We start from the raw sequence: 27,801 nt of genomic DNA on the forward strand, positions 1-27,801 counted from the left end.
TGCCTTGCATTTATCATCTTAAAAGGTGGGAAATCCTGTTTCTCAGTAAAAGGAGATTTTACTTATTTCTCATTCCCTCAGTATCTGTAGTGATTGCAACTTGAACCACTTGCCAAATTGTCTCATAAGTCCCAATTTACAAATTTTTGCACTCGCAAAATATATGGCGGAAATAATGTGTGTATCAGGATGGAATATAATCAACCTGTAATCTAGGTTGAATATGAAACTTTTCTCTTTTTGTCTTCTGATAATGGGTTCTACCAGTGTGAGATTGGAATTTTTTTGATTTTGGTACTCATGACTGCTCATGTGCGTCTGAGTGAAACAGATGCGGCAGATAATTTGTCTGTCCATACGTACAAATAGTCCGCCTTTGTGGGAATTCTCCTCCAGCTTACCTGGCCTTTTTCCAAAGTCCCTCACGCTGTTGTCGGCACCAATGGTCGAGAGTGAAGAGCTGGAGAGCCGAAGCTGTGTGCGTCCGTTGTCAGCGCAAGGGCACATTGATATCTGCAGTTGTAATTATCATCTATGACTGGCAGAAAGCCTTAAAGGTCATACATCCCTTTTGCAAATGTCACAAAATTTTGCGTGGTTGAAGAATAATGTCTCCCAGCATTTTTTATGAAATCTCATGGAAATACACTTCAGAATAAAAAAAAAAGAAATGAAAAAGTTAACCCTATGTCACTCTAGAATATGCTCCCCTTTTGCACCAAGAATAATGATTGGAATTATTTCGGGGTCTATATGAAATCTATAGTATTGTTTCCCCCTCCATATTTAAAGAAGTTTCCAGTTTGATTATTCTTAGGAAAGGTTTGAATTGCCTACCTCTACAATATACCAGCTTATGATAGGTGTCTAATTTTCTGGGTTGCTAAAGGAACACAAATTTTAAAAACCAGTGCACCACTCCTACTGAATGATTCAGGTAGTCACGTTGACCAATGAAATTACTTGATTCGTTCATTGGCTGTCAGTGAGTCTTGGCACATTGTTTCATTGCAAGTTTATTTGTGTTCTTACAGTTCTATTTTGGTGATAAATTTAAGGTTAGTGGTTTGAAAGCAGAAAAGTATTCAGTAGTACATGACACAAGATAAAGATGGTAGACAGAAATACAATCAGATTATTTCTTTTGATTAATTCTAAATATATTTCCCTGCCTTAGTCCTCTACACATGTTTCTTTTATGCTACTTTTCTCTATTCTCACACAAATTGTACTCCATATCTATCTTTTTGATTTTTTTTTTTTGGGGGGGGGGGGGGGGGGGGAGGAAAGGCAATTTCCATCTCCAGTATCTGGCTTTGCGAGTGACCCCGAAATGTGTGCCAGCCAAGACATTAACCATGGACCAAACAGTGCATATCATTTATGACAGAGTGCCAGAAATAGCAGACTGCTGTGTACTTGTGAAAAGAAGAGCACTGAGCCAATTGAATGCCTGTTGTGTGTGATGAGAATCTTTACAGTGTGGTCATACTCTCTGTTACTTTTTATTACTCCATCTCTCTTTTTCTCTCTCTCTCTTCATTTTCTCTATCTGTTTCAATGTACTTTCAAAGGTACTGTACACGCCAAATATTTTGCGAGGTTTTTATTTTCACAAATTTTGAAAGTCAGGTGCTATTCGCGAATTTAAAAACACGTGAAAATATTAACTCTGATCTGGATGTGAGTATGACATGCAGAATGATACTCAACAATGGCGAATTTAACCACTCGCAAAATTGTTGTAAAGTCCTGATTCACAAAAAAATTAGACTTGCTAATAATATTGCATATACAGTAGTAACCACAATATGCTATCTCTGTACATATCTCTCTCTCTCTGTCTCTCTATCTATCTATCTATCTATCTATATATCTGTCTATCTATAAATCTATCTATCTATCTATCTATCTATCTATCTATCTGTATCTTTCTCAAGACTGTGGTGATTAAAACCCTTTGAGAGATAGGAATATAACAAGTTTGTGTCCATTGGACATCGTCAAGATATTCTTATCAGAAACATTAATCTCTGAGAATCGTTAATAGCCATCCTGAGAGGCAGATCTTCAATCTGATCATCAACATTTTCATCACAGGCTCATCCATGTTGTTATTATATCCATTTTTTTTCTCAACAAAATTGTCAAATTTTCATCATATTTCAACCTAATTGTAGTCTCTCCATACTCCTTTAAAAGCTTTTTGAGCAGAAAACTATATTTGGTTACTTTTTTTATTTATCTATCTTTCTGTCTGTCTAATTGTAGTCTAACCATACTCCTTTAAAAGCTTTTTTTGAGGAGAAAACTATATTTTGATTACTTTTTTTATTTATCTATCTATCTGTCTGTCTAATTGTAGTCTAACCTTACTCCTTTGAAAGCTTTTTTGAGGAGAAAACTATATTTGGTTACTCTTTTTATTTATCTATCTGTCTGTCTTTCTGTTTGTCTGTCTGTCTATCTATCTACAGTATCTATCTATCTATATATCTATATGTGGAGAGGTATTTTCTCTGCTATGCTCTAAACATCCTTGCTATGCCCATAAAACAATCTGAGGGCAATATTTTTTTAACACACCCTCTTATTTATCTCTGGAGTGACTGGAGGCAAACATGATTTATATTGCCCTCCAGTCTCAGTCAGAGTTTTGATGCCTCTATTCTATGGAACTAAAATGATGGTATTCATCCATATTAAAGACACTCATTGTAGTACTTTGATAACACCCACAATGTGTGCCACAAAAAGTGGAAATTGCATTCAAGATAAAGTAACAGAGGCTGTATGTTTGCATAGAGATTATCAAAATGTAGTGTCTGTGTGTTGAAAGTGTATCAGATTGCACCAGATTGAATGTGACTAAGATATCTATGAACTGCATAGATGTGTTTAAAGTATTTTTTTTTTGTAATCTCATTTTAAATTTTTTGTTTTAAAGGAAAATTATATCATGTTATTTTAATCACAAACAAACAGATCTTATCATGATTCATCCTCCTGTAGCTTGATGCTGTAAAGCATGACCTACAGTATACTGTATACTGCACATTCTCCAAATCAGCAGCACTTTCTTTGTGTAGGAGATTAGATTTCTGTTTCACTCTCAAAATTGGCAACTTTTTTCTTTTTGCAGGGGGAGGGGGGTTACATTGCTTTCTGATATCATGTTGATTTAATGAGTCAAACCACCTCAATGTTATTATTGTCCAGCATGAGATATGCAAGAGTTGCCAAATTGATGGTGAAGAAATAATAATTTCAGCATCACATTTCACCCACAATGTGTGCCACAAAAAGTGGAAATTGCATTCAAGATAAAGTAACAGAGGCTGTATGTTTGCATAGAGATTATCAAAATGTAGTGTCTGTGTGTTGAAAGTGTATCAGATTGCACCAGATTGAATGTGACTAAGATATCTATGAACTGCATAGATGTGTTTAAAGTATTTTTTTTGTAATCTCATTTTAAATTTTTTGTTTTAAAGGAAAATTATATCATGTTATTTTAATCACAAACAAACAGATCTTATCATGATTCATCCTCCTGTAGCTTGATGCTGTAAAGCATGACCTACAGTATACTGTATACTGCACATTCTCCAAATCAGCAGCACTTTCTTTGTGTAGAAGATTAGATTTCTGTTTCACTCTCAAAATTGGCAACTTTTTTCTTTTTGCAGGGGGAGGGGGGTTACATTGCTTTCTGATATCATGTTGATTTAATGAGTCAAACCACCTCAATGTTATTATTGTCCAGCATGAGATATGCAAGAGTTGCCAAATTGATGGTGAAGAAATAATAATTTCAGCAGTGCAATTTCCCCCAGTTCTTGATGGGTTAAGTGAAATGGATGCTTGAATGAGTAATGGGAGGGGCAAACTAGAGGGCGATAATTTAAGGTCTACAGGCTCAGCAGTCATGCTCAGAGCTTCCAAGGCACTGACCCCCTACATGATGGGAATTTTTATATCATATATCTCGCATGGCCACAAGCTGTGAGTACAAAATGTACTGTATGATTTACCTGCACTTCTATGAGAGGTGGCATGGGGAGTCGATGTTCTCTCTCTCTCTCTGTAGGCGATGTTATTTCAAGACATGCGTATGACTCAGCGGAGGCATCTCTGTATGAACATTGACGAGCTGGTGTCTCGAATGTTATTTACATAGTTTATTATTGTCATCAAAAGTCAATGTTTGGTTTGAGGGGGAGCTGTGATTTCTCACAGGGGTTGGACGCGCCCGGTCCAATCAGCGACGCGCGTGCACATCCATCCTGCTGGAAAATCGTTCAAAGCTGCTTTAAAACAGTGCCTAGATCGGAGTTTATGAACACCATTGTCATTACAATGGATGGCAAGAGCTTTCTGTTGTTTTTGTTATTTTTTTGCATGGAATAGTGATTTGATATTGATATTAATAATATGATGGATATGATTAATGCCATGAATGGTTATGGCTTGAAAATTAACATTTAAGAAAACATTCTCTTAGGAAAATGTGAAGCAAATTCAAGATTTATATACCTGGTAATATCTGCTACATCCATGCTTGTACTGTAAGTCTATTGCAAAGCACATTATCTGGTACACATTTTATTTTTCAGGTATGATTCAATTATTGAAAACATCCATCAGCTACTACTTACATAAGTAAGATTGCAAATCTTCTGAATAGACTAGTAGAAGTGTTAGACACATTCTTGGAACCAAAACTTTATTCGGGCTGATAGGGATACATTTAGCAAGCCAGTTGGGGGAAGTGCAGTTCAATTGTGATGAGTAGGGTATGTGTAAAAGCAACTGTGGAATCGAAACAGTAGAATAAATTGTTTTGTTTTGGTTTGTTTTTCATTTCCATGGCAACAGGAGAACAGAGAGGACGGATCAAGGACGAGATCCAATGGCATGATCGGGCAAAATGATGACAGTCATTCGAGATTAAAAATCAAGGTGGGAATGATCCCTCTGTGCTTGTTTTCTTTTGCTCTTGACAGATCTACTCTAATTGGATGGAGATTAATCCACACAGACATTAATCCACACAGACATTAATCCATGCAGACATTAATCCACACAGACATTAATCCACACAGACATTAATCCACACAGACATTAATCCACACAGACATTAATCCACACAGACATTAATCCACACAGACATTAATCCACACAGACATTAATCCACACAGACATTAATCCATGCAGACATTAATCCACACAGACATTAATCCATGCAGACATTAATCCATGCAGACATTAATCCACGCAGACATTAATCCGCACAGACATTAATCCGCACAGACATTAATCCATGCAGACATTAATCCATGCAGACATTAATCCACGCAGACATTAATCCATGCAGACATTAATCCATGCAGACATTAATCCATGCAGACATTAATCCATGCAGACATTAATCCATACAGACATTAATCCATACAGACTTCAATCCATGCAGACATGAATCCATGCAATTAAAGTTGATCTAAGTCAGGAGCAATGTCCGCAGCTCGGTCGTTGAAACCGGTCGAGCTGAACTGCTCTCATTGATTTTTATCTATATTATGAAAAATTCAAATTTGAGACAGATATTTAAGATATTAATGATTGGACATAGCTTGAAGCTATCTACAATATCCCCTCCCCCTCCTTCCCCCCCCCCCCAAAAAAAAAAAAGTGAAGCAAAAATATGCTGAATTTAGCTCTCTGACATTCATAATTTGAAGTGATTATGTGATGATGACTTGGTTGAGCAGAGAATTTGTCAGCTAACCGGCCAATTTGGTAGATATACTGCATGTGTAATGGTTGTCATCAAATTTATTGCATCAGTATCCTTTTTGGTACTGAATTATAGTTGCATGAGTATTCTTTTGACTTTACATGCCCCAATTGGCGTTAACACCCAGTTTAATTTGTAAAGATGACCAGTTGCATCGAATATGTAGATGTGGCAATATATGATGAGAATCCTTCCCAATTTGACTGAGAATTAGAGGCAAGTCAGTTAAATTCTTTTGTAGTGTCGTCAACAGCTTGATGTTGCCTTCAGATAAAGATGTGTCATTTGTAATTATGATGTCATAATGACCATTGAGCCAATGTGATGCTATACTTGGTGCATGAGTTGCTCCTTTACGCTGAAAGGAACCCAGATTTACTCATGACTCATCTTGATACTGCTCCAAACGAGGACTGCTACCTGTACTTTCTGAATGTGAACCCTACTTTCATCATACGATTAACATTGCCCTAAATCATGTCTTGTTGATTTTGTCGGGGAATCGTCGCCGCATTCTTTTTTTCCCCCTTCTGTTTGCTCTTGGGAGCAGCTGGATCAGTACAAGGGAGAGCTGAGTCTGAAGGTGGCAGAGCTGCAGGCCCTGCAGACCAAGCTTGAGGCGCTGCGACACCGGGAGAGGGACCAACAGGCCCACATCGACCTCCTCAAAGAATCACTGGCAGCCAAGGAGCAGCACTCCAGCATCCTGCAAGCAGATGTATGTAGGAAAAGTTTAACCCTCCCCTCCCTTCCTCCTCCCCCTCCCCCCCCCCCAAAAAAAAAGGAAAGTAAGCTTGTCCTTAGGAACTCCTGTCGTACAAAGTATGATACAATATGGGCTGGTACCCCATGCTCACTGTCCCCCGAGATGTATGGCCTTCTTTGAAGATGTGTTGAATTATCATTGTGTGAGAGGATTTATATGAGCATAAGATCTAAATGGCACTGTCTTTTGCTTTTTGTCCATCATAGAAAGTGCTGCTTTATGTAGCCAGGGTGCAGCAGCATTGCTACATGTGAATGTGGCTTTCATTTTGTCAAAAAAAACCCAAAACAATACCAACAAGAAGACACCAACACCCAGTATAAAAGTGGAGACATATGCAAAATATTCTGGATGCTAAGATAATCAGATGAGAATGATATTACAGAATTTTAATGTAATGGTAATTGTGATGGAAATCCATTGTAATGCAAGAAGCCCAATTTGAATCCTCTCCATATCCTCACACTTTTTTTTTTCTCAAAGATTTCTGAGGCATTTGGATCAATTACAAGCTTTGCATACCAAGCTCATTCCCCTTCAATTTCAAATATACCAGCTGAAAACAACCCGACACTTAATTTACAAGGTTGGGAATAAATCTGCACTGTTAGTAGGGGTTACCTTTGCTGGCTTGCACCTCTCTCTCTCTCTCCACTGCTTTTACACTGGCTGACGGCGTAATGCTAGTCAGCCATACCCACAAGGTCACCTACCAAGAAGCAACTCAGCCAAGAGATGAATTAAACATGGGGCTTCACTCATATCAGAGTCATAACTGGGGCTTCCTGGTGGTGGGCTCGTAGGAGTGTTTACTGAGGTTGCATCAAGACTTCACAGCCTTCTCCTCCTCATTCTACCCCTCTCCTCTTCCTTCTCTTTCTTCTATTCTTCTTCTTTTTGCTCTCTTTCTTCTATTCATCTTCTTTCCGCTCTCTTTCTTCTATTCTTCTTCATTCCTTCTCTTTCTTCTGTTCTTCTTCTTTCCACTCTCTTTCTTCTATTCTTCTTCTTTCAGCTCTCTTTCTTCTATTCTTCTTCTTTCCGCTCTCTTTCTTCTATTCATCTTCTTTCCGCTCTCTTTCTTCTATTCTTCTTTCCGCTCTCTTTCTTCTATTCTTCTTTCCGCTCTCTTTCTTCTATTCTTCTTCTTTCCGCTCTCTTTCTTCTATTCTTCTTCTTTCCACTCTCTTTCTTCTATTCTTCTTCTTTCCACCTGCTCATTTTTCTTTCTCTTCCTCCTTTTTGTCCTCCTCCTCCTCCTCTCTCTCTTTCATTTTCTTTCTTCTACAGTTTCCCCTCTTTCCACCTATTCATTCTTCATGTTTCTCCTTTCCTTTTCCTTCTCTTTCTTCTATTCTTCTTTCCACCTGCTCATTTTTCTTCCTCTTTCTCTTTTTTTCTTCTCCTCCTCTTTCTTTCCTTTTTTCTTCTTCTTCAGTCCCCCCTCTTTCCATCTTTTCATTCTTCCGCTTTCTCCTTTTTCTCCTCCTCCTCTGGCTTCTCCCCTTTCTATCTGCTACAGTTTCTCCTCTTTCCACCTTCTCATTCCTCCTCATCCTTTTCTGCCTCATCTCCATGTTCTCATTGTCTTTCTCGCTTTTTCTTCTGCTTCTTCTTTCCCTTTTTACCATTCATAGTCTTTCAGTATCATCATTGTCAATACTAGCATTGTGCTGCAAAACTAGACATTTTTATATGCAAGAAACTTTTACAAATTCTGTGAGGAGCCAAGATTTGCAAAAGTAAAATGCACTCGAAAGTGTTTTGTCTACACAATGCATTGAATGCCAGTGACAATTCGCAAAAGTTTCATATAGCGAAAAAGACAGTTGGCTCCAATTCGCTTCATGCGGCAAATATTACAGGATTTACAGTGATTGCAAATGATAGTAATAGAGGTATGTGATGAAGAGGATGATTGTGATTATCATCATTTTTGTCATCATTATTGTTTACGCTGTCATGAAAGAAGCCGAGTGAGAGTTCAATCATATTGCAGAACACAGTAGATATTGGTAAAAGGGAAAGACGGTGAGGTGATACAAGACCTCTCAGGTACATAAAGCAAAGGAAAGAACACTTGCATATCACTACAACCTCCCAGAGATGTAAGGTGATGACTGTGGCAAGTGTTAATAATCAAATCTACAAAGACTACAGGAATATCATCAATGCACAGACCTAATTAGGTTTATGTAGCCTGATTTTACAAATAATCTGCATAATTCCATGAGTGTACTTTGAATTTAAAGTGTGCAAAGAGATGGTGCCTTGTCAACTATCTCTAAAATAACCAAAAGGGATTCCATTAATGCAAGAGCTTGTTTCCATCAATGAGATTTATCATGAAAGTGAATGTGTAAGAGCGGTCGTGCTGACCCCTGCCGCCCCCTCCATCTCCCCCCATCTCTCCCTCTCGGCAGGTGGAGGCCCTGAGATGTCGTCTGGAGGAGAAGGAACACCTCCTCAACAGGCAGGAGGTTGCCATGACGTCCATGAGCTCCGACCAGAGCAAGCAGTCCTCGGAGGTCCTCGAACTCCGCGACGTTATCGAGCAGAAGGAGAGGCGGATTGCCCTGCTGCAGAGGAAGGTTGGTATTCTCAACGCTCTCGATGTTTAAAACTCTGAAAGTCAACCCTGTATCACTTTTTCTGTTGCTACAGAGTTGTCAACTAGTGGGAAATAACTAGATATATGTCTTTTATAGGACAAAAGGCTCTTTTGTTGTGGTTGCAAGAGTTGGAATCCTAAGAAGTTTTAAATGCATTTTTGTTATAAATGATTATGTATTATGTTAGAATATATGTATACGTTCTGAATATATCCACGAAGAATGCAGACATTTGACTGAAGTATGAGGAGTCTTTCTCCTGTAATTTTTTTTTTTGCAAAGTGTTGGTATGATTGGTCCATTTACTCCTGAAGTACACTTATGGTGTCCATCCTGCACAGCTTGTCTGGTCCAGTTGTTTGTCCATCTGTTCGTCTTTTGAAGCAGTTGCTCTTTCTGTCTCTCCAGGAAAGACTGAAAGCTGTTTTAACATGGATTGAGTCATATGAATTCATTTATATCAGTATGTAAGGCGATGAAAGCGCAAAGATGAGTTGATGCTTGGCCAAATATTTAACGAGGTAAGATGTGGCAGTGATGATGTTCCTGGAGAAAGAATTCTAACGTTTGCGCTATTTAGTTCTCAGCTTGGCACTTCGTGGCTTCTCAACTTGTGCCAGCCAGACGGTTGGACAGACCGTTAATGTTGAGCTATCGCCTCGATGGCCATGCAAGGTCCTGTGACCGACCCAGACATGTTTTTGAAGATCGTTCAAAATCCAGCAGGTTGGGTATGATAGAGGTACTGTTGGTGACCTGATTAGGTGGTGAGAAATACCAATAGCAATCTAGTGTGCTTCAAGTATTATCTCACTTTTTTTTTTGATGCCATCGCCTTTGCTGGCTCAGTGATGATGCGATAGTCCAAGCACCATTGTTCAAAAGCATTAATCCAGCTAATGATAACGGTGAACATTAACGGCTGAATGCTCTGTTGATCAAGTGCAGGTGAGTTCTGCAAATGAAGTCCATGCCTTTGATAATCTCCTCCTTTGTCCCATAACATGGACACTGTCACGACTCCCATTTCTTGTAATTTTTCTCTTCGAGGGAGAAAAAGTGCCATATTACAGAGAGATTTTGACCTTTTTTGAATTTCTTTTTCTTGTCCCCAACAACAACAAAGGCAATGCAAATGCAGACTTGCTAAAGCAGTGTAACAATGTCTCCAAAACCTTGGGCTGATTCTCTCCCTGGTCCCATGGCAATGGGCAATCCAATGTTAAGGTACAGGGAAACTTCAAATACTCCAGACTCTTTGTCGTACTCCAGTGTGACGGAAGGATGTGTGGCATGTCCGATACATTACGAAAACATTTATTCCGTCCTTCCTCGATATTCAAGTCGTGTTGCATTTCCTGCACTTGCTTGATCGGCTTTGTAGGCACACTTCCATCTAATTTGATGGGATTAAATGGGATATGTCCCATCTGAATTATTTTACTTTTGTTGATGTTAGCCAGCTAACGAGGGGATTCCAAGGGGAAAAGGTTTTAAGTTTCCAGTGAAGCCTCCAGAGTTCCAACCTAGAGGGAATTCTAGAATCGCAGGAAATGTTGCCACTTATTGAAAAGCAAGCAAACAAATAAACAAGCAGTTCTGATGACACCACTATAGGAATGGTGATTTCTACAATTTTGACTCAGTTTTCAGATTCCAGCTTGAAACCTCAAGATATCTTGGCTCTTATCCCTATGTCTTTGATTATTGCATCAAAAAGAAAAAAGAAAAATACTCAAATGATTTGGTATATTAAAAAAAATGTTAGATAGCTTTAAAGATAAAGAAGAAGATATATGCTAATGTGCAATTGTCAAGAACAATCAGTATGAACTTTCACTTTTCTTGGGGGGGGGGGGGGGGATGGGGGATAGTGAACACTTCTTTTGTTTGTTTTTATTACGCTTACCCGCAATGGCAGGGTTGAGGATTTGTGGTGCTGGGTGATGGCGTGCCTGAGTGCAAGAATCACGTGCACAGCCAATGGAGGAATGAATCTTTCATGAGGGCAGTCTTGTTACAACCACCACCAGCCGCCAGAGGAAAGGGAAAAAGGGGGAAAAACACAGCAATAAAGATGCACAAGAAACGCACGAACTGGTGCTCCGCCCAGAATATGAAATAGGGAGAGGTCTTTTACTTGTGTGTGTGTGTGTGTGTGTTTGTTTGCATGTGTGTATATGTGTTTGACAGTTGTGTGTGCCAGCTTTATGATGTGTGATGCATTCTAATGGACTCAGCTGTCCTTGCTGAGTTTTTTTAGTCAGTACTTTTGTCCTTCAATACCGGGTAATTATATATTAATGCCGCCGTGAAATATTCACAGTAGGACCAACATAGCAGAAGAACCTCCAGTGTACTCAGTATAGCCTTTATGAAAGCTGCTGTATTGTTGATTCTGCACTGCTCAAGTGATGAATGCTATCTGAATTTCATGTGTCAATAGGAACAGCTCTCCAAACATTGCTGCATTTAGATTCCTGCAATGTTTCATAACATATCAATCTGCAGACTTGACCCATTCTGTTCTCGAACGGTCCCCCAAACTAATATCCTGTTTGGGTGTCTGAAGCATGTCAGGCACATGTACCGGTACCTCAAAAAGAAAGAGATGATAAAATTGCACCAAACTGCCATGTTGCAAGGTCTCAGGATTCTCTTTTTGTCTTCTTTTTGCAGTAAAAGATGACTAAGTTGATTCCACTAATCTTCTGTACCTAAAAATAAAAGAATATATTCTAGCCAGATAAGAAACCCCTCAAAAATTTGTTGTTTATCTTTAAACTAATGACATGCTCTTTGATTACTATAGATGAAGTGTTGCCTTGGCAAGCAGGAGAAGTAGATATAAAACGTACAGCAGAGGCGTGGTGGGTATCCTGAGGCTTGTGATGGTAGTGGCCTACGTTCCTCCAAGTGTGTCTGCCTGTGTATGGCGTCCAGGTAGCACAAAATCTCACCAGGTTGGATTAGGTGCCTCTGAAACCACCAGTGTTTGCTAGTAGTCAAAAGATTCTCCTTGGAATGAACATGCCAGTCTTCGACTATCACTAAGGAATCTCTATGTAAAACTTCATTTCACGACCAAAATCTTATAGCTAGATTAGGATAACGTCATATTTCAAAGATATATATGCATTTGACAAAAAGGAAAATGAACAGATCTCACCATACAGTGTTGTTACACTGGGTTTTTCTCCACAGAAGTATCTCAGATTTTATAATCTTCTGTAAGCTTGTGTAGCTTTTTGTTTTTTAGCATTTTTCACTTTATCTTAAATAATTCATAGCTAAATTTAACGATGGTTTCTCTAGAAAGAAACATATTCAAAACCCATGCTTCAATGGTGTGGCTATAATTAAGAGCAAGGATCTACTTTAGGGCCCCTTCAAACCCAGTTGAGTTTGTTACTCAGACGGTAAGTATGCCAATTAGCTACAAAAGCTGTGTCCCTAACCAGATACAGGCATTTACAGAGTCCTTATGTTTATTCTTAGCAGGAGCTACCTGGCAGTTATGTAACAACATTGTTTGCACCCCTCATTATAACCCTCCTGTTTGTACATAATTGGATCGGAGATTCTCAATTAACTCAAATCAGATACAAGCTTGCTTCTCCGTGTGTAATACGTGCACTGGTACATTACGGTTTCGATTGAATTAGTCAAGTGAATTCATTTGGGGGTGACAAATGAAAGAAGGGGTATCTGTAAATGTGAGTAGATGTGTGGAAACCAATAAGAATATATTCATTCATTCAGTCTGAGAACTTATTTTTAATTACCATTACTGATAGGCCGGAGATAATGGGATGAATCCTCATTGCTGTCAATGAGCGCGGTAGCATGAGGGATTAGATTTATGAATACTCCGCTAATGACATTATTCATCAATGGACAAAGATGCTGACAACGTGAATAATGTGACTTGATACTTCTTGCCTTTATCAAAGAAATGTGAAAACAAACAAGAAATTACTTGAGACTGACATACTCCACTATTTCATCACAGAAGGCCCCAGAAGCAATGCATCTTCAATAACTGTCGCATTTGTTGTTCCACTCTTTGTGCGATGACATTCTCAAACTATCTACCCCAGCTCACCCAACACCAATAGCAAAGACAACAATTTCCCCATTTTAATTTTAAAATGTACATTTTTATCACCCCTTCTATGTTAGCTGTGTAAAACAACTTCAAAACTAAAACTCAAAAAGTAACAAAGAAGAAATAGGAGAAGAAAAAGAAGAAGAAGAAGAAGAAGAAGAAGAAGAAGAAGAAGAGGGAGAAGAAGAAGAAGAAGGAAGACAGAAAGACAGATAAAAAAAAAAAATCAGCCACCCAATCTTTCAAAAGGACAGAAGTATCAGGAGAGCAAGTAGTCAGACCGGTGATGAAATACGATGACATGACTTTTGGTTCTCTTTGTCGCGAGAGACAGAGCAGCCTTTTGTATCGCCTGGTGTTGAACTCCGGTGGTAAGCCTACACCAGTGCACACCACTGGGGCATTCTCACACATGGGTTCTGGTGGTGGCATTGTGCCTACCTGCTCTCTAGTTACAAAGCTAGTTTCCCTTCCTTTTTTTTCTTCTTCAAATTTTAGAACAAAAATATACAGTACCTGTTGTGCCACAGAAATGTAACTCATTATGCAGTGTGAAATCAACATATGATAAGATGATACGTTACATTATCGGCCCAAACTTGTAAAACATTTTTTATTTTATTTTTTTTATGTCACCCTAACTGAAAGAAGCCATGTGGCACTGAGAAGACAAAATGTACAGGAAATTTAGGAAGCTCATACTGAGGAAAATCATTTCTTTCCCAATGTCAACTCAGGAGTCGGTGTGCTGTTACATGGTACATTCTGATTGCAAATACCATCAGCATGTTTCTTTCTTATTTTCTTTTGAAATGGGAAAATAGGGTATGGAAAACATAGGGGTTTTTTTTTTGTGTATAGGACTTCTACATTAGAGGGCTACTTCTTTTGAGGGTCACTGCTTTAAATGGGTCCAACTCCCATCAGGCTTCTACTGTATGAGTCAACTATATAAGAATTTGTCCTTATACAGAGGGCAAGTATAGTTAAGGAGACCATTACTGTGAATGGCTACTATCTTGAGTGAATGTATTAAAGGACCAAAGGGATAGACTGTGTTCTTTGTGAACAATTACCAAGGAGTCCTCTTGGATATGTGCATCATGGTATGTTCAGATATAAAGAAAATAGAAGAAGCCATTATGCAATAGTCTCTTGCAAGGCCATGAACGCTAAGGACAACTTTTCTGTCTAGTTTTCGGTCTTATAATTGAAATTCAAACCAAACTGTATTTTTGGCTCAGGTTATCCACTTTTGTGGTTGTCTTTAGCCAAACAACCCCCCCCCCCCCCCCCCTCTCAAAATTGAAGATGATAAAGCTGATCAACTGTTTTGACTGTTTATATGATTGTTTATCATTTATGTTGTTTTTTTTTTAATCCCAGAGTCACCCTGCTGGTACCACCCCTTTAAAGCCAGTGCTAAACTGAATAGTGCAGCTGGTAGCCAGCATTGATACGCAGTGTGGTTTCTATTCATGAAGCTTCCCTGAATAGAAAATTCAGAGGACAGGAGTGGGTTTTGTGCCATCCCCAAATTTAGTTCAGTGTCGGTACAGTTCAAACTCTCAGAGCTTTTCTGCAAGATCTTTTTTTTTTTTAGATCTAGAGAAAAAAAATCTTTGACAAGTGAACTTCTAAATCAAATGGAAGTAGTGAGCCATTATCTCGAGTTTTTCATGTTTTTGGCCGCAGTAATTTTGACTGCTTTTTCATTTCTTCTGATAAGCTAGAGACCACAAATATGACAAATGAGGAGGAGAGAGAGAAAGAGAAAGAGAGAGAGATTATGAGAGAGGGGAGGGGGAGAGAGATGAGAATGAGAGTTATATAGGGAGAGAATGGGAGAAGATAATTCCTCATTTTGATACAAAGGCAGTCACTGAAACACAATTTGATCATTAACAGATAAAAACTTATTGTCATCCTAATTTGCATCTAATTGATACCACCCGCCATTCTCATTGATGGGCAGCATGGCGATCGGCAGCTGCTGGCCAGTGAACCAGATATTTCCGCCCAGATGTCGCTTGTCGAGTGGAATGGTATTCGCTGATGACCTGAAATACAACAGCGCAAATGCTGGACAAAGATGTAGCTGGCGGGGCTTCAGTTTTGAGTAACACTTACTACGGCATGCATTCTCAGACTTGGTGTGAGACTGGATTTGAGAATATCATTATAGCCAGAACGTGTGATAATTGATCCCTTTTGAAGAGAATCTCACTGTCACTGATCAACTGCTTATAGGTTATAATTTGTGCATTTGTCCATCTCGTAAGTATGTATGACTTCTTTACTTGTGATTGGTTGATGCAATGTTGAAAAGATATTGGAAGATGACTTATTGCACTTTGATTTTTTTTTACTTGCTGAACTCTGACTTTTGAAGAATATATGTTTTTCTATACCATGTACACCGCCAAGCATGCTGATATGACCAGTACCGCGGACCTCCAAAGCACCAAACTCGGTGTTCTTCAGATTAAGGTGACAACTTCTTGCAATCTCATCTGGCTTTCATCCTCAACCTGACATGGCTTCTTTCACTATATCTTAGTCCATGCGCCATGCCATGCCATCCATACCCCACCCCCCTTTGGGGCAAGAGAAGTGTGCTAAGTGTGACCTGTTGCCATGGCAACCTCAGATGCATATAAGACTCACCAAAGACCATAGCCTGACTTCGTGTGAGCAGGATCTTTCCCTCTCTTTCTGTCATTCTATTACAGCCAAAAGCAATATTCACTGTCATGTGCAATATCAATGGAATTTGGGAGACAGTGATGCTAAGAGGGTTTAAAGGGGCTCCTCGCTAAATAAAGTTCCACCCTTGCAACACGTAGATCCAAATCCATCTTGAGATTTTAGGTCTAGACACCAGGGCTTGAGGAAAGTGAATATGTGTGATGCTATGCTTGTATCTATCGCAGTCTTGTCAAGTGATGAGTTCATCAAAGAAAAAGTATTCTCACCCGCATTGATCTCCTAGCATAATTTTCACCAAAAGAAAAAAAAAAATGTTTTAGGGATTTGGCCAGATTTGTGTTAAATGATTGAATGCACCATTTCCAACTCTTTCATTCTTGATTCTATGTGACTGGTATTTCATTTCATTGCTTTAGTTCTAGATCAGAAATTCTACTCACTCCAGAAATTTTCTTAAAAGTCCCTATTTTGCAAATTATTATGCTCACAAAATATATGCTGCATACAGAATATGAAGTACTCGAATGTGATCACATTTGAAAAGTTTTATTGTAGCACTTAGGGAAGGCTTTTGGGAGAGATCATTTCAGGAGCAATGGTGGAGCAAAAAAAACAACAACAAACTCTTTCCTCTGTTGGCTTTGATATGAGCATGTAATGATGGGGTCTGCATGGTACCAGGTCACACCGCAATGGTCAAGCGAGAGGACAGCAGACTTTGACAGAACCAGTGGAAGGATTTCCATCCCTTACGAGAGTTTGTAGCATTCAAAAAGAGCATGTTCAGCTGCAGAAGGCAGTTTATGCTATTAGGTCACATACAACCTGTAGTCCCCACATGGCATGGAGTTGAATGCCATCATGCATTTTGGCCATCAAAGTGTAGTGAATGATGCCTTTTAAACCAGCTCTGAACCATTTGGAGATATTCAGTGGTGGATTGCCATTTGAAAATATCAGGGTCTTCAGCCCCATGAGCGACACAAATTCCCACCATAGCATCAATGTTTCTATGGTGAAATTCACTGATTTTGGCTTATTAAAGAAAGCAATACAAATGCATGGCTAGATTTACCATATTTGTTAGGGATCGAATGAACATCTGCTGGTTTGTCCATGTACGTTTGTCTTAAAATGTCTCAAACTATGTGCATAATCTGCCCTTACCGTGTGTCAGTATGTTTGTCAGTGTGTGGTTGTGTGTTTTGAGGTGAGTAACGGTGTTGCGTATCCTTTACAATCTTTATCAAAATGACAGTAATCTCAAAGGCTGTACAGAGTGTCCCCATGCTGAATATCATCCATAGGAACTTGCCATGTAGTAATGGTTTCTGTACAGGGCCACAAAACTTTTGATTGACTTGGGGAATAGATTCTACACATTCTCTTTTGCTGGGCCCATCAGGTGAAGATGTTGTAGGAATTGTTATAGCAATGAATGGGAGGGAATTAGTCAAACTTGGTTCTATCAACACAACAGACAGTCATTGATTTGCAGCACTGGCTGTAAATGAAGCCATAATTTTTTTTTTTTTTTTTTTTTTTTTTTTTTTAATGAGCTGCTTGTGTAGTTTGATGTAATCCAATCCGTGGGGACACATTAATGCTGGTAGCAAAATCTATATACAACTCTATTCATGTTATATAGGAGCCAGAAACTTGGCCAATCACTTTTGATGTTCAAATTCAATGAGAGATGAGCCTGACAGTACTATGACATAATATATGGAGGTGAGGTGATTATAAGCTATTAATAATCACATGAAACTGAGATAATGGAAATGAAAGACGAATGTCCTCCAATTAATGGCATGCATGCACATTATCTGTAGATTCTTGTCGAGCAGGTGTTTATGCTTACCTGTGCACCAAGCAAACAACTTGATGGATTTCTAGTCATTTCTTATCCAGTTCACCGCCAATGCCAGGATAAAGACTCTAAAGCTGACACAGGACTATCAAGGCAATACACTCTCAAGGCTTTGAGATTACTTTCATTTCGATCTCTCTGAGATGAAATGTTGGTTGTTACTACTTGTTCTCAGCACATTGTCACTTCTCATAGTGTGCCCTTCCAACCCCCCCCCCCCCCCCCTTTCAAGTTTCTCAGTTCTTTGTCATTTCATAGGGCATACCTTATTCTCTTTCTTGGGTGTCCAACATTTTCTGCCATAGATGTTTTAATACTGTTTTCCCCTTAGGAATGCTAGCAGGTCCTAGTGGCACACTGGACTAATAAATGACTGATGTGCAGACACAGTGCTATATTTTTTTTTTATTTTTTTATTTTTTTATTTTTTTTGCAGTGCAGGCATTTTTTCTATGATAAAAATTGAATAGACTTTCAAAATAGCTGTTCCAAGCTATTTCAAGACATTGTTGCAAACAATGACTGATTTTCTTTTCCTTTTGCAAATGCTCACTTTTAATGAGCACTATGTGCACACTTCTTAGTTGCCGAAAAAGAGACGGAAAATGCTATCTTTCTTTTTTTCTTCTTTATCCTTCGAAAAAATGGTGAATGCTGGATCCTTGAATGCACACTTTAGGCCTATTTGCAGTGCATAGTAGTTGCAGTTACCATGGCTACAACATGGGAACAACCAATCTGCTCTGGGCATTTTAGTAGTTGCCATGGTAACATAACAAGTAGAAGTTTTGATAATTGCTGAGTTGTCTGTTAGAGAGGACCCAGGTGATTTTTTTATTAATGTCTTTTTGTTTGTGAACATGGATGCAGTTGAATAAATTGGAATGTTTATCAGTGCATATTGAAACAAAGGTGGAGAAATCTTTTGTTTTTGGAAATGCTGAATACAGTGAATTTTATACTTATAGAAAGTAATTGCTGTGATATAATTCCTCAAAACAAACTCTCCTCTAATACAAGGTAGCCCTTGATGTTAACCCGCTCTTTACGGAAACCTGGTAGCCTGCATATTAAAGTCGATGGGCATTTCAGAATTCAGTATGGAACGGGTTAATACACCATGTAATTTGTGTCTAGATTCGTGAGACTCTGTACTAGACCAAAGAATAACAACACTACTCTATACGTGTATGTGAACTCATTGTTTGTGAAATCACATCATTTATCACTTATATTGTAGTCGCATTGATTTGTATACAAGACACTGTGATCCTTCTGTGAATATATCACTTTGTGATAGTTTCTGATAAGGCATGTATATTTTGTGACCAGTATTAAAAGTGTTATTTTTATGTTGATCATCCTCCAACTAATCTATGACGTTTGGTGCTTACAAACGTTCATAAGAGTATCACTTAGAAACCCAAAACCATTCCCCGTGGCTCGGGTTTCCCCTTCACACTTATGCAGGTTACGACACACACTGGTCCAAGTCTCATTCCATGTGTACACTGTACACTCTCCATTTAGTATACCATATCTCAAAGAACAGAGTATTAGCTGTGTCACTAGTAAAAATTATTTATTGTTGTGTCACTGGAGGAGGCAAAGCCTATTTTTCTTCTTTTTTTCGGACTCTAAACGACATGACAGTAGCAGTTCCAAGTTCTTAATCTGAGATGTTATAGCTCAAAGACGGGGGAGTTGTACTATTTTCCAGACAGGTTCAGGAATTATACAAGGAATACGATAACACTGGGATAATGTAGAATCGTGGCTACGTTCATTCCTGCGTGATAGTCATAAGAAGGTATTTGAGTGGAAATACTAGAGAGAAACAATCTGTATTCAGTGAAGCTGAGGATATTGCACATAAGGTAAGAATATTGTTGACTGTTTTCCTTTCCAAAAATGATGATTCCAGTTTTTTCGAATGTTCTCAAATATAGGAGTAAGTACACGTGTATCCTGAAAATTCACATCCAATTTATGATGTACACTATGCAAATCACAACTCTTCATGTTTCTATGTAATGGACTCTGATGGCATGTAATCAATGTTGGTTCAGTTCTTGTAAATTCACTGCAGCCAGAAGAGGAGAAACTATAATGTTAGAAAATAGTGTACATGCTGACATTTTTGCCGTGGTTTCATCTTCACGAATTTGGCAAATAGTATCTCGATCGCAAGAATAACGACAAAATATCAACCCTGCATGCAATGTCTCAGGCCAGCACACTAGCATTGCAATGGCAAGTGTCTACTGGTAATGCAGTCCCGGTGCCATGCTATTGGGGACCCCCTGCTCAAATCACTGAGATACTGATACTTTTCTTTTTTTTTTGGCTGAGTGATTTGATTGCATTTCAAGCAATTCTTTGTAGCAAAATAGTTTTGTTAAGTCCCCTCTTCTGAATATTTGTATGTGTGTTGTTGTTTTTTTTAATTATCTTGATATGGAGAAGACCACGAAGCTGCAAATTAACAACTTACAAAAATGTCCAGGCAACTTCCATTCCCTAAAAATCTCTGTGTGTGAAAATGTCAGCATGTACAGTAGGTGGTGGAAGGGTGTTTTCAGATTTGATGCCTCCTTACAGCAGTGTTTCTCCCTAGTGATCGCATGTTTTTATTCCAGCTATCGTTCTCCCCCTCTTGCATAAGAGATGAGCGCATTCGTGTTTGGGATGCAAAAGTGGATTATCGAAGCTGATTATTTAAAGCCTATCAGGATTTTGATGCTCCATGCACCAGGCAATCTTGCTTGTTTAAAGGAATGTATGATGGATGAGAATGTATTAAGAGTACTTTCTGTTAACATTAGTCCAGAGTGGTTCTATTCCAATTCATGTGTAGTTGGGATCATGTAAGATTTGAAAACCCTCTGTCAGAGAATGTATAGTAAATCTTTCTTATAGAGAATTAATTTGTGTCATACTTTCATTTTATTATGGACAATCATCCAGTGTCTACTTGAGTGATCTCTTAAAGGGATGATGGATTCAGATTTTGACTTTTTGCGAGATGATTAGAAACAATTTATATGAAATATTAAAGAGCAAACAATACCAAGAGAAACTAAAGTTTATTTGATGAAAATGGGTTCTAAAATGACTGATTTATCCAAAAACATGGTAAAACTTAATAAAAAATGGGACCCTGAAAACCTGAATCCCAATCTCAACTAAAACTATCTGTCCCCCTAACATCCTAGTAACCTGTGTTTAGATGGGTGTATATTTTTGTATCTTAAAATTGTATTATTCTTACCCTTGGTATATTTCCCCCATCTGATTACTGATACGGTCATTTAGTATTACTATGATAAAGAAAAATGATGTTGTAGTTGCTCTGTATGGACAACAAAAACTATTTTCAAAAATGGTGTTTTGCTTGAACAAAACTGTGATATGTATGTGTATGCATATAGTAAGTGTGTGTGAGTGTGAGTGTGAGTGTGTGTGTGTGTGTGTGTTTGCGTGTGTGTGTGTGTGTGTTTGTGTTAGTGATTGTGTTATTTCAATGCCTGCATGCATATTTTCATCTTCCATTTTAATTACATGCATTATTAGTTCATTCTGCCCAAGACACCAAAGTGCTGCCACTTTTAGCTCCACATTCCAAGAGCAATAACTCACAAGTCACGATGAAATAAAACACATAAAGTGCGCTCTTATGCAAGCACAAATGAAAATTAATGTTATCAATATGAATCCAAGTGCATGGTAAGTCTAATTTGTGGATACTAGTGTATCCATGTGCTCTGTTTTAAGGAGCGTAAAAGCATGCTTAAAAGCAAAAAGAGCAAAGAAAGAAAAGTGCATTATCACTTTATTGAGAAGCCTATTATCCAATGCACAGTTGTGAATGATCCTTGAAGTGATTGGTATCGGTGTGTGTGTGTGTGTGAGTGCTTGTGTGTGTGTGTGTGTGTGTGTGTGTGTGTGTGTGTGTGTGTGTGCTATCTGCATACTGTTCAAACTCACTCCTACTGTATGCCAAGGAATCTTCCATAAGTTCTATTTGCATAGTGTCTTGTGTCTGAAATTCAGATGGCAATGGCGCATATATATTGAAAAAGAAAAAGAAGCGCTGAGGCGTAGTTTCCAGCACAGACTCAAACTTTTAATATGTTCACCTTTTTTAAGCATTTTTGGTCCCCTTTTACAGCTTTTAATAACATGAGGGGAAATTAATCTTGATAGAATGTAAAGGTCAGTGTTTCTGGTCATAGATTTTTACCTTTTGTGAGGGAAAGGAGGAGTACTCTGTCCTATATTAAGTGGAAATTATGGATTTATGTTCTTGCAACTTTTGCTCAAAATGATGGATTAAAAAAAAAAATGTTTTAGTTTCTCTTGTAAATTTTGCTTCGAGCTGTTTGTTTACGTCAATTACAATGGCTGTATTGGCCACAAGTCCCTATCATGTGCTCTGAAGCTAACATTCTCTGTTTTATTGTGAATAACCAATGATTGAAATGTGTGATTATCAATGAAGTAATGTTTGGTGTAATGTGCAATGTCTATGATGTTGTGAAGGTGTAAATTTACCTAAATGTTATGCTAAATATTTCACCTAATTCACTACTCGTTATTACTCTCTACCTGCTGTATGTTCAGTTTCTGCCCCTTTAAATCCGTAGTTTATTGTTTTTAACAAATGCATAATGTTTGAGTGAATGAAAAATTAAAACCATTTTTTTTTCATGATGCTTTTTACTTGTGTTTTGTTTAAAGTCATTCAATGAAAATGTTATCATGCAAATGAAATTACATTCTATATCCATGTGGCCATAACCGTGTTACTATAACCATCCATCATACAGATGAAGCTATATTTCAACCGCGTAGTGTTGTATGGTATCCATTGTTGGCATGGATTGTGGAAGTCTGAAATGGAGACTAGTGAAACCTGGTCTTCCGTGTGTACATAGTTCATAACCATAATCAATCAAGTCATATTTACCAGGCCGCGGTGTAACTTTATATCAAGGAAGTCTCCGAATGGAGAGGCCCCATCGCTTGGAAATGGCTTGCCTGGTCTTTTTAAGCGCAGAAATCTTTGTCCTGGGCGAGCTACACTGTAGGCATACCTTCACTTGGGATGATGGGTGAAGAAAAGTGATCAAATTTATGATAAAAATCAGAGAGAGGCCTGAAAAGATTTATTCTTGATGCATTATTTTGTTTTGTGCATGCAAGAGTGAAACTTTGTATTAAAGACTACAGCAAGAAAGCTATTGTCTAATATTTTATTCAGCAACGTGACAGGCTCATATCACGAGTATTGTGCTCACATAAATATTCCTTGGCTGAATAGCAGAGGAACTCGTTACAAATTACCATTACATGTCTTCACTAATATGACAGTCACAGTATTTGATGTGGTGCTGTGATTCGCTTTTGTGGTATCATGTTTATTAGCTTTTTTTTTTTCATATTCAAATTCTGTTCAGCTTCAAATTACTCTGACTTTGCAAATTGTGAAATGTCAGTAGATACCTTAAACTAGAATATAGTCTGACAGTCTAGACAGTTTAGTACTGTCTGTGGCCTTGTCTGTATCTTAACCCGTTGAGGACGAGTCCGGAATATACTCGGGCAAGTGTCTATGGGAAATGCGTGTTGTAGCAAAATCAGCCTGTCCTCAACGGGTTAAGTGGAATGTAAAATTCCAAGGAATGAACCATGAGGAAATGTTTTCCATGTGCTCCCACCAACTTACTCTCTTTTTCTGTTTTTTTTTTCATGCAAAATGGAAGATTTTTGTGCATAATTAATCTCCACAATAAATGTAATCAACATCTCTTTATGCTTTACAATCGGATCAAGATATCTATATTTGTCTTTGTTATTACTGTTTTTGTCGTGAATGAAAAGAACAAACTTTTTTATGGTGAATACTTGCTACAAAGCATTTGGTTTTCTGATCTCAAATATTATGATCAAGGTCACATCCTCTTAAATTGCATGCTGTTTCTTAAGCTAATGCAGTTTTTTTTTTTTTTTGGGGGGGGGGGATAGAATAGGAAAAGGTGTTTCCTTGTGACTATACTTTTTACATCATGTTCGTGTTGCCATGACTACAGATTGACAGTCTCCAAGAGCAACTGAAGGAGCGAGAGGGTCAGACGACGTCGTTGCGGGAGCGCATCACCTCGCTGCAGGCGGACCGGAGTAGCTCGGACAGCGCCGTCTCCAGCCTGGAGGACGCCCTCATAGACAAGGAGCGGTCAATCGAGAAGCTGCGGGCAGAGAGGGAGAGGGAGGTGGCCGAGCGGCAGGAGGCCGTAGGGAGGCTGACCAGGCAGACGGAGGACCTCCGGGGGCAGGTGGAGCAGCTGCAGAAGAGCATGTCGGAGAAGGAGGTGGGTCGGAGGCGGGTCACATGGAGATTGGTCGTGGGTCGCTCATTGGTCAGGCATGGGTCATATGTTTGTTGGTCTAGGATCAGATATGGGATGTCCATGGGCCTAATGTGGGTTGGTCTGGGGTTGGCAGCTGGTTAAAGACATGGGTCAAACATGGTCTATGTGCAGGTCAGGTAGGCCTGTGGATTGGTCATGCATTGCTTGAGGTTCAATAGGAGGGTCAACTATGGGACATTTATGCTACATTTCAAGGGATGGCTAATGGACGGATAATCAGAACTCACTTAGGAAGATATTCTATCTGGCTTGAAATAATGACCTTACATATTTTGATTTTGACTGTGAACTGAAAATTAACTTTAGGTGGAATAAATGTGCTATTGGCTTGGACACCTCATTTTACAGGGCCTTTATATTTGTGTTTTCATATCATGGTCAAACCAACTTCAGTAAAAAAAAAGAAAAATGTTTTCAAATTACAAGCGCTGTAATGGGAGCAAATGTGTGAATAGCACAGAAGCAATGCTGCAATACAAATATTTGATCTAATCTGAACAAATTATTGATCTAATACCTTGCTTGAAACATCAGAAAATTTTACCACAAATTTTGAAATCTTTTTTGCAAAGAATGAGCAATTGAATTTGACATTAAAAACAAACAAAAAATGATGAAAGATAAAATGTTAGCATAACACTTTTTGAGGTTCTTTATTGTAAAGAACAGCAATTGAATCTGACATTGATATCAACCATTGTTCAATGTTGGCCAACCATGCTTTTTGGAGTGTGCAGCGAATCGCTAGGAGCTCTCTTCAATAAGAGCACCTTGGTCTACGGGATGGAGGATTAGGGTGTGATACGTACAGAGACATGGAGAAGATGGAATGATAAGAAATGTTTAGGTATGGAGGGGAAAGGCAATCAGGTTATGAGACAGAGGAATCGGTATCGGGCGGATTCAGAAAGGAGGTGCAGGTGGATCAAGTCCTCTGTAGATTAGGCCCGAGTGACATATTAAACCTTGATGAAAGTGAGACTGCATAGAGAGAGAGGGAGACAAACTCCCTTCTCCCGACATTTGCAAGATTCCGTGGTCTGTGGGGAAAAGGTCAAGGAGAAAGGAGAAGCCTGGTGAATCAAGACGCTGACACCGGGGCTTAGAGAAAGAAGTGTAACTGGCGGTCTGGCTGTGCCAGCAAGTGTCAAGGCTGTGGGCACCCAATACAAATCCTTTAAGTGTGTATTTACAGAAACTTTGCTGTGTAATAATTTGCAACAACAACAACAAAGCACTGGTGTCAGCACTATAGGGCATAAGAATGTGACACAGTCTAGACACACCTGTAAGATAGTTTAAAACAGAGATTGTGTTTTCTTTCATCATATATGCAGTCTGTATAGATGAAGATGAGAGAGTGAGATGAAAAATGAAAGGATTGTATGAATGTACAATACAGTGGTGGAGAAGGTGGTATGCAAAACGAAGGGTATTGAGATATTATAAAGTGAGAACAAGGAGATACAAGATCGCACCCTTTTATCTCCCCCCCCCTCCCGCACCATCTATCCCTACCCCCACCTTCTTCTGTTTACAGGCATCCTTCATGGACCTCAAGGAACATGCATCCACGCTGGCTTCAGGAGCTCTCAAGAAGGACTCCAGGATCACCACTTTGGAGATCCAACTCGCCCAGAAGACAGAGGAACTCAACCAGGTGGAGACAGAACTGAAAAAGGTGATTAATGTGGTGTCCCATCCCCCCCCCCCCCAAAAAAGAAAAATATTTATATGAAAGCAAGGATGACCAAGTTTCTGTGTGCGTCAGCCTTTGAAGCTGTCGTGATCTCCGTGGTTTAAATCCACTCTTAGCCGGATATAAAGTGTGATTGGGTCTGTGTATGTGTGTGTGTGCACATGAGTTTGTTTATTGTGTGTGTCTGTATGTGTGTCTGTCTGTGTGTGTGTATGTGTGTGCAGTGCATCTTTCTCTTTGATATCACAGACTCTATCACATGATGCCGTGGTTCCCAGTCATCAAAGAAACGTAACAAAAGCTGCCCCTTTTGTCAATACGTCCAAAGGAGAGTACATAGTCATATGAAATGGCATTGTATGCATGTGCTTAAATCCTGTTGGTTAAAAAGAAAAAAAGTAAAAAAAATAAAAATCCCAGTAAAGATACTAATAAACATCCACCAAATTGTAGTCAAGGTTTGCCGTAGCAACCAATGACATGAATAGTCATGACAAAGAGCAAATGTGTTTTCCACAGCTGATTTGCTGGCTAACGAGAATCTTGATTGGAGGAATCATTCCGAATGGCACATTACCGGGCCGCGTAGATGCTCTGTAGGGGATGTGCCACGTTGCATTTGGACCAACTCTTTCAGATTAAAACCTGTAATGGATTAAAAGGTTTGTGTCAGGACGTGAAACATTCTAGGTAAACAAGAGATTCAATTGGAAGAGATACCACCCGTGCATGTGTATTTACTTGCACTCGTACGTAGAGAGGGTGACTGTTCTGGTTGAAATCACGTGGCATTTGATCTCAAGATGTAGCAGTAGAAGGCGATCACTTATTATAAAGAGTAAGCATTTTATAATGCAGGATGTTTTTATTCTGCAGTTGCAGTCTGCTATTGCAATTTGTTAACAGAAAACCTTAACAGAATAAAAATTCATTTGGGGGTAGAAGACAGGATTCTACATTATAGCAGTCATAAATCTAGTATGATTTCTAGCAATTTTTTTGTTTTTTGTTTTTGAGGGGGGGGGGCTACCACATTAAAGTATTAACTTAAGCTTTTTTGGGGAAAAAAGAGAGAATGTGTTAGCTTCCTTGAACTTGACAGAAGAGATGAGATCATTTCATACAGCCCACCCAGATACTACTGCAGCCTCCCATGCTCATAGCATGTCCAAATCCTCTGATCATTATGAAGAGCGCCCTCTTTGGTTTGTTTTGTGGTTAGTCAGTTGTCCCCATTCTGTCTGGAAAACTGAACCAATGTGTGTGGAGTTTTTGCAGTATTTGCAGTGAAGTGCCCACCCGGTAGTGACAGATAGAGGCCCAGACCCATCATTACAGCAGCCTTTCCCTCTTCCCCTTGAGTTTGATTTGCATGTTGTGAAGAGTAGTCGGTCAAATGGTTCAATATATGCAGAGAATTTGCAGCATGGAGGTAATTACTTTGAATTAAAAAGCAAAGAAGATAAGCATGGGGCCTGTTTCACTGAGCTCTAAAATCAGTCCTAAGTCCAGTTCAACTGATCTTAGAGACAATTTTGGGATCAATGAGTCTGCAGAATTTAGGACCTGTTTCATTGAGTCATTTGGGAGCAATATCTCGCACCCGCCATGCCACGTTCTAGAATTCATTTGGAATGTCTTTGTAACCTCCCCAACTAGATCTGATCTGGATGTATCCCAAATGTGGGTTCATTTCTAGGCTCAATACAGTTCCCATGTTAGGGAAACAGGGCCCAAGTGGGCTACAAAGTTTGAGTCTTTCAACAGCTGTTAAGAAATATTACCGAAATTATAGTCTGAAAGGAAATG

General features: G+C 38.9%; 1 protein-coding gene across 1 annotated transcript in view; it reads left to right on the plus strand.

Moving 5' to 3' along the window:
• LOC139735073 (ELKS/Rab6-interacting/CAST family member 1-like) overlaps positions 1 to 27,801 on the plus strand; it is a 129,515-nt gene that overhangs the window by 38,041 nt on the left and 63,673 nt on the right. Inside the window, exons 3-7 of the mRNA XM_071645846.1 lie at positions 4,879 to 4,962; positions 6,348 to 6,515; positions 8,987 to 9,154; positions 23,955 to 24,233; positions 25,834 to 25,974. Coding sequence (XP_071501947.1) covers positions 4,879 to 4,962; positions 6,348 to 6,515; positions 8,987 to 9,154; positions 23,955 to 24,233; positions 25,834 to 25,974 — 840 coding nt within the window. The remainder of the gene's footprint in view (positions 1 to 4,878; positions 4,963 to 6,347; positions 6,516 to 8,986; positions 9,155 to 23,954; positions 24,234 to 25,833; positions 25,975 to 27,801) is intronic.

The sequence above is a fragment of the Diadema antillarum genome, unplaced genomic scaffold, assembly GCF_040938485.1.
Source record: "Diadema antillarum isolate AM-2024a unplaced genomic scaffold, OU_Dant_1.0 seq00000563_RagTag, whole genome shotgun sequence".
Taxonomy (NCBI): domain Eukaryota; kingdom Metazoa; phylum Echinodermata; class Echinoidea; order Diadematoida; family Diadematidae; genus Diadema; species Diadema antillarum.